We start from the raw sequence: 22550 nt of genomic DNA on the forward strand, positions 1-22550 counted from the left end.
TAATCAGGGAAAACAGTGTCAGTGTCAATCAGTGCCACTTCTGATATGTGTTCGTTGAACACTGAAACAGTTGAAGCAAATGTGCCGTTTTGTGTCAAGGCTTCGAAACAATCCGACACCCGTCTCCACGGTCAGAAGAGTGAAAATGCAACAAAAACCCGGGCCAACCATGCATAAAAACACCTTTTACACATCTATTGCAATTTTTTTGCAATATTAGATGACCAAATCATCTAATAAGATTAGCAAGTCTCTGTATGTTCTTTTATCAATTATTAGGATTAGGGGTGGGGTTAGGGCTCAGGGGGTGGAGATGGGTAGGATTAGGGGTGGGGTTAGGGATCAGGGGGTGGAGATGGGTAGGATTAGGGGTGGGGTTAGGGCTCAGGGGGTGGAGATGGGTAGGATTAGGGGTGGGGTTAGGGCTCAGGGGGTGGAGATGGGTAGGATTAGGGGTGGGGTTAGGGCTCAGGGGGTGGAGATGGGTAGGATTAGGGGTGGGGTTAGGGATCAGGGGGTGGAGATGGGTAGGATTAGGGGTGGGGTTAGGGATCAGGGGGTGGAGATGGGTAGGATTAGGGGTGGGGTTAGGGATCAGGGGGTGGAGATGGGTAGGATTAGGGGTGGGGTTAGGGATCAGGGGGTGGAGATGGGTAGGATTAGGGGTGGGGTTAGGGATCAGGGGGTGGAGATGGGTAGGATTAGGGGTGGGGTTAGGGATCAGGGGGCGGAGATGGATAGGATTAGGGATCAGGGGGCGGAGATGGATAGGATTAGGGATCAGGGGGCGGAGATGGGTAGGATTAGGGGTGGGGTTAGGGATCAGGGGGCGGACAAAGGTAGGTTTAGGTATGTGCAAGGTGGGAGGAGTTGGATCTGGATTGTGCTCTGCAGTGAGGACCATCTCAAAGTTCTGTCACTGGACCATTCAAGTACATGGGAATATTAGTCGGATCTATGTATTTAATCACTTGAAAATTCTCACCACTAACAACATATATTAGGTTTTATTAAACGACAGATTAAACATAATGTACTATTGTATACTATGTAACACGTGAGTGGTATTTACGACAGTAACATTAAATACAAGTACTCCACAGCGACTCTAGAGGTCACTGTTTGACAAAAACGGAATTCCTGCATGGTGTCCCTTCAACTGCCATTATTCATTTTAATTATACTGTCTGATTAAAACATCTCAATATATATAAAACTGATCAGAGATCAGGTAAAACCCACAGACACTTGTTCATTGGTTCACTTGTTCACGATTCATGGGTTGACAGATCATCGCCCACATCTGTGAACCACTGAAATTTCGTAGTGTTTCGAAACAGTAATAACGTAACTGCCTCGTTTACTGAAATCACGTGACTCTGGCTGTTTAATACACGCTCCGAACCATTGATTCGGAACAAAACATTCGTAAAGGTTTCGTAACAGTGTTTGAAATTTGTTCATCCATGAATATGACTTCTGAGTTGGATTGCTTCTCATCCGCGCTGGAGGTGAAGACAACAACTCCCATGATTCCACACTGCATCATCAAGCTACGCCTTTATAATTGTTTTGAAAAAGTGACCTCTAACTTACACACACTGCCTTTAAATAGATTCAAATGTACATTTAAATAACGAACCAGTGTCCTGCATTGATTACTATTTACATTACTTTATCGTGGCTTTATCTTGGAAGTAATTATAATAGATTAGTGAGGGTCTTGTGAAAATGGCACATTAAATATAGCTCATTGGAGATTCAGCATGAGATAAATGTGTGGGGAAACGCTCCGAAGTGCAGTTATCTGTTGAGCTGTGATGTGTTGTGTTGATTTGAGTGTGACTGGGCTGTTCATTATGTGCTGAGACTGGGGTAGGTCTCTCCTCACAGCCGGGATGAGCGTATTAAAGCTGAGCGTCTGACACCTCTCTAATGAAAAATAGAGTTCTCCTGAAGGTTATGTAGCGGCCCGTCGCTGAAATCCTGCTTCATTTCACTCTCTCCCTCTGCTTAGGTCAATGTAATTCTTTCCTCCTGATTGATATTTTCTCGTAAAGTTTTTCGTAGGTAAGTGTGTGCCGGCCTCATCATAAGGAGACACTCGTGTTTTTCTGGTCAGGCGGAATCGGAGAAAAAGAAGACCAGCCCTGCGGCAAAATAATGACACAATGAAAGAAACACACACCAAAATACACATTATAATTTCAATTGAAGCTTTTTATGGTAACACTTTACAACAAGGTACATTAGTTTTCATATTAACGAACATGAACTAACAATGATCAATACATTTGTTACAATATTAATCTTTGTTAATGTTAGTTAATAAAAATACAGCTGTTCATTGTTTGTTCATGTTAGTTCACACTGCATTAAAGGGGTCATGAAATTGTTGTCGGAGGTCAACTTATGACGTTCGCTTGGTTTTTACATTAAAAAACATTAAAATGAATAAGTAATAGGCTATTTTATACCCTAGTTTTGAGCTAGACTTGGAAGTGAACGCCCACTGCTGTGAGTGGAAAACAGTTTTGCATATTATAATGAGTTTCACTCTCGATCTGGTTTGTCATCACGAGGTAGGCATCTATGTTGTTTAGCTATGCATGTAATGCGCGAATCGGTGGGCAGGGCCTGCCGTGTTGAAGTAGGTGTTGATCTTCTTCTGCGGGGGTGGTGTTTTATCCTCTGTGACGTCATAGTTCCCCACTTTGAAAAACGAGTCGTTTGCTGGGGCTGGTGTCAATTAAAGCTTTTATTGGACAAACAAGGACGTTTTCAGTTCTGAAACTTACAGGAGATTCTTATAATATAATGACCTCTTAGATGTCAAAATTGATTTTTCAGTTCATCACCCCTTTAACAAATACGACGTAAAGTAAATGTTAATATTTAGGGGAGCACGGGGCACAAATGTGGGGCTAGTTGTAACACACTTGTTTGAAATACTTACACACATGCCAGCATGACGAAACTTGGTGTATTTAATAGTTGCCATTTCAACATATAGAGAAAAAAATGCACCAAAATTCAAAAGCAAAAGTACATTTCTTACTTAAGTTAATTTTGAATCTCTATTTTTTTGTGTTTATTTAAAATTAGACAAATCTGATATTATTTTACAGTTGATATAGTTGATATAGTTCTTTAATGTTTCGCTAACTAGCAGAAGACACTAGCAGGGTTTAAACCCCAGTTGTGCAGGTTGCGTTACAATATGCCCCTATTAGAAATATGCTATTATATTTATGAAATCTATTGAAAAAACAAGAGAAACATGTAAATAAAGACTGAGAGTCAATGTTCAGAAATTATTAATTATTATTTTGTTCTGAACTATGCTGTGTAGTTGTGTTTTCCCATGTGTTTGTTGTCAAACTAAAAAAATAGTTTATTTTTAATTATTAAAAAATGCCATTACTTTATATGAAAAAGTTAATAATTGTATTTTATTAAGAAAATATTTTGGTTTGACTAATACTTTTTGGATTAGGTGAGATAGCATTTTAAGCTGTCATATGGTTACAATGTGCCCCTCACATGTTACAATGTACCCCACCTATGGGGCATGTTGTCACATTTCACTTCCATTCTTTCAGGGTAAATCTAGAAAAAAAGTATACACTGTATTAATAGCGCAGTCTCATCCCAAGAAGTCATATAACTGACGTCTTGGGACGTCTTTTGACCATACGTCAACATCCGCCTTTTTAGGGTACCCTTAAACGTCGGTTAGATGACGTTATCGAATCCTAACCCTACCCCAGACCTAAACCTACCCCTAAACCTACTCCGTCACTAGGGTTGGGTATCGAGAATCGAGTATCGATTGGAACCGGGACTAACTTTTCGTTTTTTCCCGGAATCGTTCAAAAATTTAAATTTCGATTCCTAGTTTCGATATTCACAGTCCGCCGAGCGGAAGAAGAAACCGCTGAACAACACCAACGAAGAAGCGTCTTCCGGAAGTGTTGGCATAACCGCGCGAGTCGAACATGAGTATCTTACGTCGGCGATCCAAAGTGTGGCTTCACTTTTCTAAAAATAACGAAATCTCGGCAAAATGCAAAATTTGTGACAGAAGAATTATTTGTGACAGAAGGAGTATTTCCTTCAGAAAGGCCGTTGGTTAGCAAGGTTAGCTAAACTTTTTTGACCCTGCCTCTTAAAAGAATCGGAATCGAGAATCATTAGGAACCGGAATCGAAACAAGGAATCGGAATCGTTCAAATTCAAACGATACCCAACGCTACCCGTCACCTAACCGACGTCAGTTGTATGACGGCCGGGTATCGTCATGTAACCGACGTTTAAGGGTACCCTAAAATGGTGGATGTTGACGTATGCTCAAAAGACGTCCCAAGACGTCAGTTATATGACTTCTTGGGATGAGACTGTGTTAAATAAAACAAAACCACATAATGTACAAGACATGTAGGAAATTAATGTGTGTGTGATGGGGATACTCTAAACCCTAAGTAGATTTACACAAACTGACAAGTGAAAAAGTGTTATGTTGTGCCCCGCTCTCCTAACCTGGCCCTAGCCAGATGAATTTCGCTCCGCCTAGCTCCACTCATCCATTGTTGTCTGAATCAAAACAGTCTCACGGTCGCTTCTCCACTACGCATGCCTGATAGCGCTCCGGCGCCACGCCGGATTTCCGGCGTTCAGACGTGTCTGGGGAAAAAAAAAAACAGGTTCGCGCACTAAACCACATAACCTTACTTCAGCCAATCGGCAATAGGGTAGGGGCTGGTCTTGGGTTTTGGCCAATCAAATTGAATCAGTAGTCACTTCACGTGCGATCAGTTTTTTGTGCGTTTTCCACACTGGCAGCGCGAAATCTAGCCGAAGTCATGGAGCGCAACTTTATGAAGCCGGGGGAAGACACCAAACTTGTCGATAAAGGCATAAAGAATAAATGGCGCTGGTCTTGGATAGAAGAGGTGGGTAGAGACGAAAAGCCCTTTGGAAGCTGGTGTCAAAAACTCCGGCAACCAGGAGCATGTTTCTGCACTTTGTGTGCAAGGAAAATATTATATGGAACTAGCGGGAAAAAAGTGCTGCCACGGCACGAGTTAGACCCTAGTCATCAAGCAGCTGTCCGAGCGATTCAACACACCTCACGTTTGCCGGGGGCAACAGCCACAGCAGATATCCGACCCTCAATGACCGATCGTGTGGCTGATTTAAAAATTCGCTTGTGCTCCTTCATTGCCGAGTTCGATCTGTCATTTACAATCGCTCATCCACTCGTCACTCTGTGTCAGAAATTAGCGGAGGATAAACTCGCCCTAACGCATCTGTCTGTTTCGAGGCAGCATGCGGGCTATCTCATTACACACGGCATCTCGCCAGAATTTAAAAGAAATCTGTCCGACAAGCTTAAGAATAGCATGTTTTCACTTAATATTGATGAGGCCACTGACAAAAGCATGGATAGAATTCTAAATGTACTGGTCCGATTTTACGACGAGGATGCAGGCAGTGTGAAAACACAGCACCTTGCAAGCAAAAAGGTTAATGTTGCAAATGCCTCAGAACTGATGCTGCAACTAAAAGATGTCCTGCAATCATATGGGCTGGAGTGGAGACAAGTCACTAGCATTCTTCTGGACAATTGTGCTGTGATGAGGGGAAAGAAATCTGGGCTTGAAACGTTAGCAAGGAAGGAGAACCCTAATCTCCTGGATATATCAGGAGACACTGTTCACATGGTGTCCAATACTGCTAAGGCCCTTATGGGACCCTTTGGCTCAGATGTGGAAGATTTTTGCTCTGATATTTATTATGACATAGAGAAATCACCTAAACAGAAGGAGATTTTTGCACAGTTTCAAAGTTTACTCCACCTCCCCCCGAAGAGCTTGATAAGGCCCATCAGTAACAGATTCATTCAAATGCTCGAGGTATGCAACAGGATGACTGAGCTCCTGGATGTGCTCGTGGTGCACTACTATCATGTGCTGGATCCGAAAGAAGAACACAAATACAGGTAATGCAAATCATTTTAACAACAACAAATTTAGTGTCTTGTTTGTTTTAGTTTTAGCCCTTGTGGGATGTAGGCCTAATTATGCACCATATTTTATTAGTTTAGAATGGTTAGTTGTTATTCAGGAAGTAGTCCATTTTAATGCAGATATTACGGTGTGTATACATTTATTTACATAGTGTGTGTGTGCGTGTGTGTGTGTGTGCTACAGAAGGCTTCTGTATCAAGTGTTTGAGAGACATGAGCTCTCAGTTGAGGAAAAGGCCAGGATACAAGTACTTCAGAAAGAGCAGGCAGTGGCATCCCGAACAGGAACACAGGTTAACCGAGATCGAAAGGCACGAATCTCTGTGCTCATTACAGAGTTTCAAAGAATGAAGGTCATGATCGACTTATTCAGAGGTATTTTATGACTAGGCAAAGTCATTGCAACATAAATGTAAGAGTAAAAGTTACATTTTAAGTTAATAAGTGGTTGCAGTCCACTGACATATCTGGCAAATGAATCAAGTCATTTATACATGATACTAAATGAAACAGGCAGGTCGTTTCTACAGCAACAATAACCAAATTAATGAGAATATCACCAACTGTGGAGTACTGTAATACTGTGAAGAACTGTGTAACAAGGTAACAATGGGCCTCATTTACCAATATGTGAATGTTCTTAACCGTGTTCTTAAGAAGGTCCTACGGAAACTCTGAGGCAGATTCAAAAAGGTATTGAACTGTAAATGAGTCGTCATATAAAGTAGCTAGCATAAAAAGTGAAAAAGTGTTATTTGTTGTGTTTATTTATTCGAAAATACATGAATGCTTTGTAATATAGTGGAATTTATTTAATGAAAAAAATAATTATAATATTTTTATAAATAAAATATCCTAAATGATAAAATATATAGTTGTAATATAAAATTATATTATATTTCACACCTGCAGATAAGATGATAATGCAATATCCATTTATTTTGCACAAACAAGTCAGTTCTCAAATGTGCGTAAGAGTGCTCTTGAGTATTCGTAGATTCTGTTCTTGCCAAATAACAAGAATACATTGGTGAATACCATAATCTTCGTAAATTCTGCATAAATGGGTTTAAAGAACGAAATTCTTCATAAGAATGGTTGGTGAATGAGACCCATTGTCCTTACTCCTGTAGATGAAAGTGATCTGCTGCCACCTAGTGGTTCATTTTGTGCGATCAGGTTAAATTTGTCAGTACATTCTCTATTACAAGCAAAGTATATTTGGACAAATTTCGCCCGCAATCATTCCCCAGCTTGCCCTGTTAAAAAAACTTAAAAGATGTCTAAAGACGTCTTTGGCAAACATATTTAGACAGCCAATGAGTTACAGGACTAGAAATTTATATAGGAATATATCAAAAATGTGACTGACTATTATTTTTAATGAAACCACCCTAATAATATTTATCTTGAGCAAAATTCAGTTGTATTATTATTTAGTTATATATTGTATTTGAAATGCATAATCATACTTGTGTTCAGATATTTCCCAACACTGGTTGTAAGTTTTAATTACCCATTTATATTGTGTTTTATATTTGCAGGGGTCCTTCCAACATTTCAGGGATTTGCCAAAAAGCTTCAACATGAAAAGCCGATGGTGCATTTGGTGCATGTGGAAATGGTGGCCCTTGTAAGAGAGCTCCTGGGCAAATTTATGAGACCAAAGGCTATCCCACTGAGTCACAAGGAGATTCTCAAGGTTGATGTACGGAGAAAGGATTTGCAACTGCCAAACAAGAGGCTCTCTGTTGGACAGTTTTGCTACATTGCAATGAACAAAGCCCGTGTGGAGGGACAGGTATGGGTTGGTCATATCTATGACTCTCTCAGAGAAGGGTATATGAGGTCAGCAGAGTTTCTGCTAAAAAACCTTCCCCTGGATAACATCATATTATCATCACTCTCTGCTCTTACTCCATCTCTAATGCAATCTGATGGAGTCATTGGAGCTTTGACAGCATTAGGAGAAGCCTTGCCAAATGTTGTCCCTCCAGAAGAGATTGGTCTGCTGGTAGAAGAATGCCGGGCCTACCAGCTGGATGAGGATATGCTTCTTCGTCTACAGAGCTACACTGAAGGCAACTGCCGAGTCGATGTAGACTGGTGGAGCCATGTTGTGTCCTTGAAAAAGGCAGAAAGGGATTTGAGGTATCCGACCCTGTGCAAGCTAGTTAAAGCTCTTCTGTCCATTTTCACAGGCCCCTTGGTGGAAGGATCATTTAATTTGATGGATGATATCCTGGAAGCTGACAGGTGCTCCATGAATGTGGAAACTTATGAGAGCCTCGCAGTAATCAAGTCCACACTTAAAGCCAGGGACAGGACAGCCTCAACTATGACCATTGACCAGCCTCTGAGGCGAGCCTGCCTTTCATCATTCCAAAACTACCAATTACATTTACAGAAAAAGAAAGAGACTGAACAGGCACTGAAGCAGAAAAGGCTGAGTGAGGCAGCAAGGATGCAGTCCTCAAAGGAGGCAAACAAACTGGTTCAACAGGCCCGAAAAATTACAAGGCCACCTCAAGCCACCTCCTCTGGTCAACAGGCCCTGAAAAAGAAATGGTCACCGAAAACATCCTCTGTGCCAGTCTCTACCTCCTCTGCACAAGCCACCACCTCCTCTGTCCAACAGGCCCTGAAGAAGAAATGGCCACCCAAAACATCCTCTGTGCCAGTCTCTACCTCCTCTGTACAAGCCACCACCTCCTCTGATCAACAGGCCCTGAAGAAGAAATGGTCACCGAAAACATCCTCTGTGCCAGTCTCTACCTCCTCTGCACAAGCCACCACCTCCTCTGATCAACAGGCCCTGAAGAAGAAATGGTCACCGAAAACATCCTCTGTGCCAGTCTCTACCTCCTCTGCACAAGCCACCACCTCCTCTGATCAACAGGCCCTGAAGAAGAAATGGCCACCCAAAACATCCTCTGTGCCAGTCTCTACCTCCTCTGCACAAGTCACCACCTCCTCTGATCAACAGGCCCTGAAGAAGAAATGGCCACCCAAAACATCCTCTGTGCCAGTCTCTACCTCCTCTGTACAAGTCACCACCTCCTCTGGTCAACAGGCCAGAACACCAGACAAACATTCATCTTCTCCAGCAACCACCTCTGGACAAGCCAGATGTCCTCCATTTGGCACAGCCTCCTCTTCACTAGACAGACATCTTTTTGCACCAGCTACAACCTCCTCTGAATCAGCCACCACATCCTCTTTACCAACACGTTTTTTCCCTCTCTTTCATGGCCAATCCAAAGCATCATCGGCACCGTCACCAAACATGTTGAAAAGAAAAGGTTCTGCTAACCCAAAAACCTGTTCAAAAAGGAAAAGAAGCTGAAAAAGTTTTCTGTAGTAAACTGTATTTGATTATTTTTATTTCTCACTGTTTTTCAGTTCTTGAAGCACTTTAAATTATTGACAATTATAATTCTCTTAAAGGGTTAGTTCACCCAAAAATGAAAATTCTGTCAGTATTTACTCACCCTCATGTTGTTCCAAACCTCTATGTGTTTATTTGTTCTGCTGAACACAAAGGAAGATATCTGGAAGAATGTTTTAATCAAACAGATCTCATTATGGTAGTCAATGGGGATTGAGATCTGTTTGATTGAAACATTCTTCCAAATATCTTCTTTTGTGTTCAGTAGAACAAATAAACACATAGAGGTTTGGAACAACATGAGGGTGAGTAAATACTGACAGAATTTTCATTTTTGGGTGAACTAACCCTTTAATAGCAAATGGTTTTAAATAAACAAATTGAGTGTTACATTACATAGGGTTTTGTTGCACTGTAACTGTTTAAAAAATATATTTAAAATAAATGGTGCATATTTTGCATTAAAATGAATATCTCCTTGTTCATGCGTCCTTATTTTCTATGGTTAGGCTACTAATGAATTCCTAGTTTACTTTGGAGAATTATAATTGCCACGCTCTGACCTTTCTTGTTATGGATGTTGTAAAGTCTTAGTACACTATACAAGCAATAAGTACGCAGGTAAATGACTAGTTAAAAGCAGGGATGGATTAATAAACAGACCCAGGGTCCCAGGAGCTCTGGTGCTCTACACAAATATGCTACTGTAATATAGGCTTTGTATTGGGTTTGTTCATTTCATGTCTGAATGATGTCCATTTATATCTACAAAAGTCACCAGAATCATTTAAGGGACTACCTGTATTCATCAAAATGTTCTCCCAGGGGAGCACACTTCTGGATCCCGCTTAACAAATGTTGATCAGGGCATATATCTCTTGGCTTAGGGGCCGCTTACCTCCCAGGGAAAAAAGTTCAGGCTCAGGATTTTTTTCTACTATCACCCCTGACTACGTCACATCTATGAAACTCCCGCCCTGCGTCCTGATTGGCTAAGCCATAAAGTTGGTTGGTTAGGTTACCGCTCTCTCCTACTATGATTAATAAATGCTGTAGAAGTATTGTTCAGTCGTAATTTGTGTTAACTATGAATATTATTATAAAGTGTTACCCATTTTATGTAAGTATTGTGTAATTACATGAGTTAATGTACAGTCAGAAGATTATTATTGATAATAAACCCCTTCATAGTGATTCAATTTGTTAGCTTATGTACATTGTCCCTCATAAGTGCATCATATTAACAAAAGTCAGATCATTTCTTTTAATTACATTTTTTTTCCTCAAAGGAGAGAACTATCTCAAGGCAGTGTGAACGTGACAGAGAGAAGTTTGTCGTTTTTTGCGGTACTCAGCAGTTGGATGATGTGTGTGTCTTTTTTCCAGTGGAGACAGAAGTAAGAGGTCACGCTTTGTGTGACCCCGGGCACTGACAATCTCATCCCTGAGAACCACACACACACATCACCCATCGCACGGCCTCATGGGACGCCCTGTCATCCTCACACTCATGCTTTGCTTGTCTTTCTCTCTGTCGTTCTCCGTCTTGCTCTTTGTTGTAAGTTACTGATGGGTTCGAACACAAAAAGCCAGCGCAGGTTAAAAAAAAATGAACAAGGTGTTTTATTTCTAGAAAGACATCTTTAAAAGTCAGATGAAGAATGAAATATGGTGAAGGTGTGATCTGGTTTGCTGTCAGATGTGTGACCTGCCCTACAGACACTCTGCCCTTTGCACAGTGTGTGTTACATGAGGAAAGATCCTCACACACTACCTGTGTGTGTCACATAAGCAGAACTACAGCACTGCTGATGACACCAGACCGGTGTACAGCAAGATCCCATAAAGAAGAGGACGATATGCTGTGTGTGTAACTGGTGTGTTTAATTACAAGGATAGTAACACTAGTAATACCTTGTGGGGACATTTTTTTTGATCCCTATGAGGAAAACAGCTTATAAAATCATGTTTTTTAAAGTGTGTGTGCCATTGAACGCAGTGTATGTGCCAGCTAACCTGTTAAATTTATTATTACTACAATGGAAAACAAGTCCGTGATAAATAAGGATGTCCAAGATAATGAAAACTAAAAATGATTTATAATCTAGTTTAGTAAATAAGTCAAATTCTTAGAAACGTTGTCTTTGTGTTCTTCGTTTATAGTTATTGATTTATTTTATTCAAAAATAAAAAGTAGTAACATAATTCTGGTCCGACTTTATATTAAGTGTCTTTAACTACATTTAAATTCATCAATTGACAAAATTATTAATTATTATTGTGTACATTCTTGTTTTACAGTATACTCATTTTTAAACAATACATACATGCAATTAGATCTGTAATTCATTTCTGTAATTACATCTATAATGACGCTGTTGTCCTTCTCTTCCCTGTTAACCCTTAAACCGACACACACACACACACACACACACACACACCAAACCTGTGCTGACCTCAATATCAGCTCAACGTGCTTTACAATACAACATCAACACAAGCATTACACTGAATTTTATACATAGATAGTGTGACCATAATTCTTAACACCTACAATAAATGTGTAGCCTGTAAGCATCTTGATATTTTCATGTAAAATGTGTATTTTTAACTATTCATATTTTGTATATATATTTTTTTTTTACGTTAAAGGTATTTTTTTTAGTGCTGGCCAACAATTAATATTTGGTATATATAAACACAAATATTTGCATGTATATACTGTGTATATATATGTATAAATAATTTATATTATATATTTTTTTCAAGAAAATTATTAAATAAAAATAAATAAAGAAAGAAAAATATTATATAATCTGGAAAAACAAATCTAGTAATTTCTTTATGAATGTTTTTTTTTCTGAATAATTAATGAACAAATGATACATTAATAAATGAAGTATAGAAGTGTCCCGGTGCGGTGGTGCTGAGAGGATCAGGGGAAGTGTGTGAGACTGTCGGGTCTTCAGTGTCTCAGCAGGAGATAAACTGTGTCGATGACACAGCTGAAGCTAATAAACACTCAACACACATTAATTAACCCATAATGAGGGTACAGTGCTGTGTGCGTATTTTTATTTCATATTTTTTATATTGAAGCACCTGAAAAGGTAAATCAGTGTGTGTGTTTGTGTGTGTGTGTGTGGATTGTTAGTGGTGTTTTTGAAGCACAGACTCCACTTGTCAGATTATGCCACATTTCCATTTGACTTTCATAAGCTGTTTACGGCTCACAGGTTGTGCAAAGAAATGGGCTCCTGAAAGTGTGTGTGTGTGTGTGTGGTTTGGATCCCGTCAGGGTCTTTTACATGCTGTATTTTGTATGTCAGAATTGCTGGTTGGAGGGATCACAGTAAAAACAGACCCACCGTTTCTTCAATAACATTTTTTTTTCAGTTGTTTTTGTCCTAAGGTAAAAAAGGATAAACTGATGTTGAATCATAAACTGGTACACTTTGCATGTGCAGTGATTTTTTATTTATTTATGGCAGATATTCGTATCATAAGGAAAACATGGTTTTGGAGGATCATTACCGAGGTATTTTGCTACAGGCTGAAGTGTGAACACATTCACAACAGGTCCACTTCATAACTTTTTACTATTAGAATGGAGCTATTGGGACTATTTGTGTGTGTGTGTGTGTGTGTGTGTGTGCCTATGTGTGAACATATGTTTGTGGACAAATTTGTACCCAGAAGTTACCAAAACCTGCAAAATCTCCAAAACCCTCCCTTTAGGGATGTCCTCATTTGTAAAACTGGTATAAAAATAAGAAAGCAATTAAAAGTTTGTTTTGTTTTTTTATTATTTAAAACTGCAGAAAGTTTTCTGTGATGGGTATAGGTTTAGTTTAAGGGTCGTGTTAGTGTAAGGGGACAGAATATTTGGACAGTATAAAAAAAACATTTAATCGAAATGCCCCAATTTAGATAGTAAATATGTTAATTTTTTACAAGCTTGTGTGTGTGTGTGTGTTCTGTTCAGGCCCAGAGGGCCCCCTCAGATCTGATTTGTGTCCCCTCAGTTTCATTTTTGTGTTCATATTTCCAATGAAATGTTAACCTTTTGAGCGGTACGGTCCCATAAATGGGACTCTTGTTTGTGTGCCCCTGAGAGTCTGCTGACGGTCCCACATATGGGATTTGAGTGTTCAGTGGCCATCACTGCCAGATTCAAACTGTGCTTTCGCACGGTTGGCGCTCAGCCAGAGACGGACGAGCTCCGCGCTGTCAAATATCACAGCTATGCAGTGTTTGCAACCTCATAATGTTATTTTAGGTTTCAGACATGTAAATACAGACAAGCACTAGTAAACAATAGCCTACATTTGGAGTTTGTAAAATACACACTGATGTGGAAGCAGTAATAACAAACTATTCCAATATAATTTGCCGATGTGTGTTATTCATATCAGAAAAACATAGTGAAAGTAACTATAAAGTTTACTCTATTCTTCTCACAGTTCACCGGCCACTTTCTTACATGTGGAGAAACTGATGACTGACATGACTCACGAACTGCGGCGCAAATAAACATGGCGGCGCCCATGTCACATTATAGATCAAGATCAAGCCTATTTAAAAAGGCTTTTAAACGACCAAACACACTCACTCACACATTTTTGAGAATCGGAATATCCGATATCATGACATGCTTAGCAAGTTTATGAAGTTTTATTTGAATAAAAAAGGAAAAACGAAATAAAAGCGATATCTGTCATACAGTGTTATTGTGGCTGCGGTGTGTCACGTGACAAATATGACGCGTCGGCATGGAAACATTAACCTTCTAAAAAAACTCGCTCTGGGGAGTCAAAATATGTTAAATTTAAGCATGAAAGGGATAAAATATGCACAATAAATTACGCTGGTGTTTCTTTTTATTACGCGGTGACCTGTCCAGAACTTGCATGTTGTGTTTTAGGGAGCGCTGCATTTAAACGTCTGTAATTCCAAAGCGAGTTCTCAGTGTGTGTTGTTCATTGATGGTATAAAGTTAAGCCCCCTTAACAACTCCACATGCAGTCACTTCATCATCCTTCAGCCGGCCGGTTCAGTCGAGGCCAGCCCAGGACAGGGAGATCAAAAGCGCGTCTGGGATAGAAAGCCTGCGTGAGTCCGACGCTGTGAGTCTGAAACGCGCGGTCTCTCCTCACTGGATTAACATTATCGAGCGGATAAACTGGCTTCACTCACTCCAGGACAAACACACACACACGTAATTGCCGTGTCTGTTTCGCAAGCTGATCACCAATGTTCCCAGCAAAGCCTGGCTAATAGACATTTCATTACGGATTAGAAAGTCTCTATTACAAAACAAATTAAACACGCTCTGATCTTAACCCATAGGTCGAGCGGCATTACGGCGAAAGTTTCAGCGGTGTGTGTGTGTGAGAGAGAGAGAGAGTGAGGCGGAGAGTGCGTCGGCGCTGAGGTTGCAGTTTGATATTGATTTTACGATGGGCTTATATGATGATTTATGGAGAGCTTGTGTCAGTATAACAGGCTGAAGGACACACAATATCATCTTCAACATCATTAAAATTCAGATGCTTCCCTGGCCTCCTCATCAGACGCTTGCACGATAGGTCTATATACACGCATGCAAAAACATAGGCCTGCTCATAAATTGTCGCTCACAGTACGAACTCCACATATAAGACTAGGCTATACTCGCAGAATATCAGATCTTATTTACAGCTGATTTTAAACACCCTCCTACCCGCCTCTCAAACACTCAGAGCATGTGTTGTGTGTTACTTTACCCGAGCTGGAGTCGCATCTCGGGGCCTCAGTGAGCCTCTCGGCCGCTCCTGGATTCTGCGGTGCTCTGGCGCCCCCTGTAGGCTGAGAGAGAAACTGCAGGCCAGACGAGTTTACCTGAGCCGTGGTGAATCTCTTTCGGGAAAACATCAGTTATGCTGAAGTTAGCGGCGATGATTTAGACCTCGCTAAAAGTTAAATTAAGCACTAGAATTGGCCTATATAAATATTTTAACGGTGACTTTATATGTGCAAATGTTATTACACTGTATTGAAGGGACGCACTCAACATCAGAAATATTTTGTTACTTTATTTTAAGGTGTCCTCCTTAAGTAGCCTATACAAATAAGTATAGTAAGTAACATGTAGCCTACTAACTAGCATATATAGGCTATAGTTAGGGTTGTGGTTTGGGTTACGATTTGGTTTAGGTTTAGTCGCATAACTATACATAATTAGGCTATAAAAACTACATTTAAAATGTGTCACATGGACAATGTAAAATAAATGTTAGCCTACCATAAAATGTATAATTATAAATAGTTTGTTTAATTACAATATATGAAATGTGTCAAATGATTAATACATTTATGAATTTACTAGCTTGCAACAACATTTATCCTTTCCCATATTAAATACTGCGCGTTTATTAAAGTATTGTTTGTTTTTAGAAATATGTTGATAAGATAATTATCAAGCATTAATAATAATCATAATAATTATTATTTTTTCCCTAACATCTTTCAAATAGGCTACCTAATACATAAAACATGATCAAATAGTAATATAATTGCATAATAGAAACACAAACATGCAAAAACTGGTGCATTACACGATCACATCTAGACTTTAAATATAGGCTACTGAAGAATACAAATTTCTCTATTTAAAATCACAACTGAAAGCAATATTGACATTCAAGTGTGTAATGAGAAGTGTTAGCATGCAGATGAATAATATGATGAGTGCTCTCCTCAGCCTAATTACTTAAGTAGCTATTAATTTCACTCCTGTACCATCATTATTAATCACATTAGTGCGCCCACGGTTTTCTTCAGAGGGGAAAATCAGGCAGAACACAGTTCTGTCACAGGGGAGTGTGGCAAAGCACTGAGTGCCAGAAAATGCTTACAATTAAAACATTTACACACGTAGTGTTAAATTATATTTATTTCAGTTTATTTAAAGCATCACTGAACTTGAAAAGATAGGCAGAGCATAATATTAAAAGGATGAGATAACATTTCCTACAATTGCAGATGCAGTGTTTTTTTTTTTTTTTTTTTTTTTTTTTTTAATTCCATTTACATCCCGCGCGGAGATCTGAGACCGTCAACGCAACAACGCGCGCTCGTCTTTACGCGGGAAACACGTGGTCCGGTCAGTCAGAACCTGCGGGAAGAAGTCGTAACGACACCGCCTGGTGGACCATCTTCTTCCTGACACATCCAGCCGTGGATTTGGACCAAATATAAAATTACTGCAAAGCGCCACACACAAAAAAAGAGAGAAATATGCTAAATTTCATAGAAGATGTTTTATTAGTGCCCAATTTGTTTTTGGATCTGTCTGCTATTGACTGAGCTGTTCACGCGTTATCGTAAATGTTCTCCACTTCCAAAGTCGTTACGAGCTGATCACAATCAAGTCTTTTGTAGTCTGAAAGAACACGATTCATGGAAAATTAGAGCCAAGATTACATTTAGCGTCCTTTCTTTAACAACCATAAACATCCACCTCGCAATCTAGCTTGCTGACAATGGATTTTCAGTCAAATTCAGGCTGTTTTCACTTACCAATGATTATTCATTGTCAATGTGATTTTTCCAAGTAAGACATGGTCCTGGATCAACATTCATGTCCCAAAATAGTCCTTACCCAATCCCTACCCCTAAACCTAACCCTACCCATATCATTCCCTAAAATCAGAGGTGAATATAGCACTGATGTTTAAGTACTTCACCCTGGTTCTAAGCCTAAACTTGACATAAACTGTAAACTTGTCCCTCAAATCTGATTGGATGATTGGAAAGTTGATCCAGGGTCAACAAAAGATGTTGATCCAGGAACATGTGGTACTTGGTGAAATCACGTTCACCGATTATTCATATAGGCAAATGTAAATATGCACTATTAAACAACAAGACAAGATGATGTAGCATTGTGTAAAAAACAAACAAACAAAAAAAAACAAATAAAGAATATATCATTAACAGCAGCATTTGTTGCCACTTTTAAAGTTTATGGCACTCCCAGCTCAGGAACATCCCAGAGAGCAACATAGTGTCGGCCCAAATCCGGCCCACATCTGGTACACTTGTGGCGCTTTTCCATTACCAAATCAAATCACATTTATAGCACGTTTAAAAACAACACACTTTGGCCAAAGTGCTTTACATATAGAACTGGTAAGTCCCGCCCATCCGTAAAACTCCGAGTGGACTTCTAGATTGAAAAAGCGTCAATGCAAGTGAATGAGAAAATCATTATTTTCTGATCCCGTTTGACTTGTGCCATGAATGTGAACATATGAAGAGTTCAGATGCAAAAGCCTCTAAATGCCATTTGAAATTTTCTTCTTTAATGATGATTTTTATCAAACTTGTATATTTAAGTTCAGTAATTTCACTTAAATAACAATTAATAGGTAATTTTCATTGTCATTTAAGTGAAATTACTGAACTTAAATATACAAGTTTGATAAAAATCATCATTAAAGAAGAAAATTTAGAGGCTTTTGCATCTGAACTCTTCATATATTGTCTGTGAATTTTTTATATAATTTCTCATGTAACAAGTTTGACAGTAGCTATATTGAATGAATCTTTGGCTAGCAGTTAGAATAGATATAACGAGAAAGACTACACGTCGCATATGTGACATCATAACACATTTTCCCTCCACAAATCACGGTGCGATAATCTAAGGAAGTAGATCGAGATGCCTGTGTGTTTTGTACCCAAATTTCGTGGGATCCGTGTGCTTGTGTTGGTGACGTATATCAAACGCGTCGAAAGCAGGAAGAGTTGTCCACAAAGTGCTCTCACACAAAGTCTAACCGTATGAAAATTCTACCCGCTAAATTGTAGCATTCTTTACACGAAACATTATATAAAAAATTCGCCGACAACATATGTTCGCATTCATTGCAAAAGTCAAACGGGATTAGAAAATAATTATTTTCTCTCATTCACTTGCATTGACGATTTTTAAACCTAGAGGTTCAGCGGGGTTAGCGGAAGGGGCGGGACTTACCAGCTCTATAGCCCAGCACATATAATCTGACATCATAAAACAAAGTATAATACAAAAAGTTGAAATTAGTCAAAAGCTAGAAAGAAGAGATAAGTCTTTAAAAGAGATTTAAATGCATAAGGGTGGCACAATGGATGGGTAAACTGTTCCATAAACAGGGAGCTGCAACAGAGAAGGCCCTGTCTCCTTTTGATTTTAGTCGAGACTTTGGGGTGTTTAACAAAAACCTATGTACAGACCTTTAAGATCTAGAGGATGTATGTTGCTGAAGAAGTTCACTAATGTAATTTGGTGCCATCCCATTTAACCCCTTAAAAACAAATTCTAAGATCGTATACTTGATCCTAAATTTGACTGGAAGCCAATGAAGGGATGCTGTTATATTTTTTTTATATTACATACTTCCTTGTCCCAGTTTGAAGCCTTGTGAACTAACTGCAGGCGTGAAAGTAGTAATGCATGAGAAATGCTCAAATACAATAAATTACAATAGTCCAATCTGGACGTAATAAAAGCATGCATAACAACTTCCAAATCTTTAAAAGACAAAAAAAGGTTTCAATTTCTCTATATTCCTTAATTGGAAGAATTAAGCCACCTCTAACCACTGAATTTATATGCTTATCAAATTTGAACTCGGCATCAAAAATAACTCCGAGACTCCTAGCTTGATTATGTACCTTCGATTCAAAAAGGCCTAATTTATTAATTATATGTTTAGTAGAACTCGAAGGGCCAAACTTTATCACTTCAGTCTTTGATTCATTCAAGAGGAGGAAATTGGCAGACATCCACTTCGTAATGTCACTAAAACAATCACAAAGAGACTGCAGGGCTGAATTATCCCCCATTTTTATAGGTAGATAAAGCTGAGTATCGTCGGCATAAAGATTATAATATACATTATGTTTTGTTTTTTTGCCAGTACCAGCTCGGCTCGACTCTTTTTCTATTGCAGACAGTACCGCCACAAATAGTACCCGGTCGTCATAGTGACGCATTTCGTTCCTCGTTGCCCCATCAAGCTCTCTTCGGCAACCAAACAAAGGAAAGTCGGCACGTCCTCGACCTCGTTTGACCACGGCGTATTCTTCCGAGTTGCCATAATAATAACAGTAGTAAGTTTAGAAACTATCTCTGGCCAAACTATTTAAAAATGGCGGGGATATTCTGGATACTCCATCTGGCACGTGAATGGTGACGATTCTCTATGACCAATCAGCAGTCGGCATTGTTTTCATGTCACATTTTAGTATCGGCTCAGCTCGCCTCAGAACCTCGCCGGAGGTAATGTTAAAAAAGTACCCGAAAGCAGGTACAGGTACAACTTTAACCCAGTGGAAAACCAAACAAATGCGAGCCGAGCCGAGTCGAGCTGGTACTGTGTAGTGGAAAAGCTGGTGCCAGATCTGGAAATACAAGTTTTCTAAGTATGAGATTTCGTAACACCCCATAATACGCATTCGTGTAGCTGTCTGGGATGGGTATCAAAATTATCCCTGAGCTTGGTGAATACGACTTTCATGCTCATGTCCAATTTTTAACAAGGAAACTCGTTTTTACAATAATTACGATAGCTCGCTAGAAATAAGTGGGAAACGTTGATCAAAAATGTACTTTTACACACAAACTGACAACCAGCCGCAACTTTCATTATGCCATCTTTATTTTTCTAGATCAACAACTGTCACAGACTGGATTCTAGGATATCAAAGGCAGTGAAGGATATATCTGCTGCCTTAAAAAAACGATCAGATGAAGGAATCTCAGGAGACAGGAAGGCAAGCTAACATTGCATTCGGATGTGGCAGCATTTATCAGGTTTGGGACGCAGCAAACACAGTGTTTTTTAGATGCGACGCGGCTCCTTCCTGCGTTAGTCACATTTACAGCTGAGGGGCCGGGTTCACAAAGATAGGCTTTGACTATTGGTTAAATATAGTAAATAGTCAGACTTCAGATAGACATCTAAATCAGACCATTGCACAAAGCACTAAAAAGACTCTGACTATCTTAAGTAGGACTACACTGCATTGCATTCTGGGTAAAATAAGACACTTTTCAAAACAAAATGGCGGATCGAGAAAGCGCATTCAACCGCTCAGTGCAGTTTACCCCAGCGGAAAATGTGTTTGTTGGAGGAGTATAACAGTTACAAGGACATTTTACTTGGGAAATTTAGCGGAGAATATAGTAACAAGAAGAAATGTGTCATTTGGAAAAAGATTGCTCAACAGTTAACAGCGTTAATCCGACCGTTGAGCGGAGCATTAAAAAAAGTGGTACAAGATGCCAAAAAGCAGGAGGAGAAACTTAAAGACACTGAAATGGTAATGGAAATTTGTGCCTGTGTTTTCTGTTGGCTGTGTCTTAGACCTAAGTTAGCCTGGGGGAAAAGTGTCTAATTATTTTGGTCTAAATTAAGACCAAAATATTAAAAAAAAAAAATATTTAAAAAATCGTATAAATTTTTTTTATTTAAAAATTCCTTTTTGGCCACATCTTAAGACCACATGAATCGATTTATCTGCAGATGCAAATACGCAATAGCTTCTCACGGTGCCTCGTGAAAGTCTCTTCATGTGTTTAAAGGGTTAAAATATTTTCAAGATTTGTTATCACAATTTTTTTTTTTATCAAATCAACTTTATAATAATTTATTTAGTTGAGATAACTTATTATTTTGTGTTTCTGATGATTAAATTAATTTCCTTCTTTCTATTAACTCACTTTTTCCAGTTCAATCAACTTAAAATTTTAAGGCAACCCAGGTTACTTACTTTTTTAAGTTAAACCAACAATATTTTTTTTACAGTGTAGTAATCACAACATTTTTTCTTTTTGTCAAATCAACTTAAAGGAACACTCCGACTTTTTGGGACTTTAGCCTATTCACCTTACCCCCCAAAGTTAGATAAGTCCATACATACCTTTTTCATCTCCGTGCGTGCTATAAGTCTGTTTGACGCACCCACCGCTAGCCTAGCTTAGCACAAAGACTGGATGTGAATGGTTGCAGCTTTCATACTAATCCAAATGAGTGACAAAATAACGCAAACGTTTTCCTATTTACATGTTGTGGTTTGTATAGTCACAGAGTGTGCAAATATCAAGGCCATATAAGACACAGACATCTTTTGACCGTATAAATACTATATTTTCTGAAGGCGAAGCACTGCTACTTGGGCAGAGTGATAACCATCACCTGAGACGCACCGTGACGAGGAGCAGAGAGTTCTCTTCGCTCAGCGTTGGAATAAAGAGTCAGCAATTACTAACGTCAGATAGAAAAGCATAGTTTATCATGGGTGTTTGCTTTATTGTATGAGCTGTGACAATAAACAGGGGAGACCAGGTAATGCAGTACCATGTTTCATTGATTTCCAACCAAAAACGCACCCAGATTTATAAATATCACATGAATAAATAATTATTATTACAGGAATCAATATATTTTAAATGCAATTTATTAGCTGAACCAAATGTATTCAACAGTAGCCTATATAATATACAGTATTGCATTACTATAGGATAGAATAAGGGAATAGTAATAGCACAAATTGTTTTTGCACAATGAACTCACAGCCTATCGTACCCTTTTGCACGCTCAAGTTCGTTATTTCCATGGTTATTTCAAATTTAGGCAACTAGCGCGCCGCGCGCAGGGTGCAAGTTCAACGCGGTGAACGCGTTCGTTTTTTCCCAAGCGCGTCCGCACCGCATCAAGATAAAAACATATTCATAGCCTAATCATATAATAGTGTCACTAACGTTACATTAGCTCTGGCTAATAATGGCACTGTTACAGTAGGTCATCTAAAAACATAACGGAACACTTACCTCAGCCGCAGGTGATCCACTTGTCCTGTACGTGCTAGATGGGATGGCCGTATCCTTCAGCACATTATGGTCCGTGTGGCAAATTCCATTTTTTCAAAATAGTCGTCCTCATTGAAATGTACCGAGCAAACATAATGTCCCTTGATAATCTTAGGTGTGTTTGGATAAATATCCAGAGTAAGTTAGCCATTTCTTCATCCAGTCAGCGTTTTTAGTTGGAATTCTGTGAAACATGGTTACCTCCCCTACAGTCGCAGCTATTTACAATAGAGCGA

At 39.2% G+C, this 22550-nt stretch overlaps 2 protein-coding genes across 2 annotated transcripts; both read left to right on the forward strand.

The window, feature by feature from the left end:
- The first annotated feature begins 4696 nt into the window (after positions 1-4696).
- On the forward strand, positions 4697-6269 carry LOC148978249 (uncharacterized). Its single transcript, XM_089132976.1, has one exon. It carries the CDS (start codon positions 4863-4865, stop codon positions 6003-6005), a length of 1143 nt encoding a protein of 380 aa, XP_088989102.1. The 5' UTR covers positions 4697-4862; the 3' UTR covers positions 6006-6269.
- LOC148978250 (uncharacterized) lies at positions 6183-9665 on the forward strand. The gene is made up of 2 exons (XM_089132975.1): positions 6183-6403; positions 7573-9665. The coding sequence occupies exons 1-2, from the start codon at positions 6376-6378 to the stop codon at positions 9372-9374; spliced, it is 1830 nt and encodes a 609-aa protein (XP_088989101.1). The 5' UTR covers positions 6183-6375; the 3' UTR covers positions 9375-9665.
- Positions 9666-22550: the final 12885 nt, after the last annotated feature.

This window comes from Pimephales promelas, chromosome 7 (genome assembly GCF_988280905.1).
Source record: "Pimephales promelas chromosome 7, fPimPro1.hap1.1, whole genome shotgun sequence".
In the NCBI taxonomy this organism is placed as follows: Eukaryota; Metazoa; Chordata; class Actinopteri; order Cypriniformes; family Leuciscidae; genus Pimephales; species Pimephales promelas.

Coding starts and splice junctions, on each gene's coding strand:
- LOC148978249 (XM_089132976.1), top strand. CDS start 4,863: ATGGAGCGCAACTTTATGAAGCCGGGGGAAGACACCAAACTTGTCGAT.
- LOC148978250 (XM_089132975.1), top strand. CDS start 6,376: ATGAAGGTCATGATCGACTTATTCAGAG. Junction 6,404..7,572: donor CATGATCGACTTATTCAGAG/GTATTTTATGAC, acceptor TTATATTTGCAG/GGGTCCTTCCAACATTTCAG.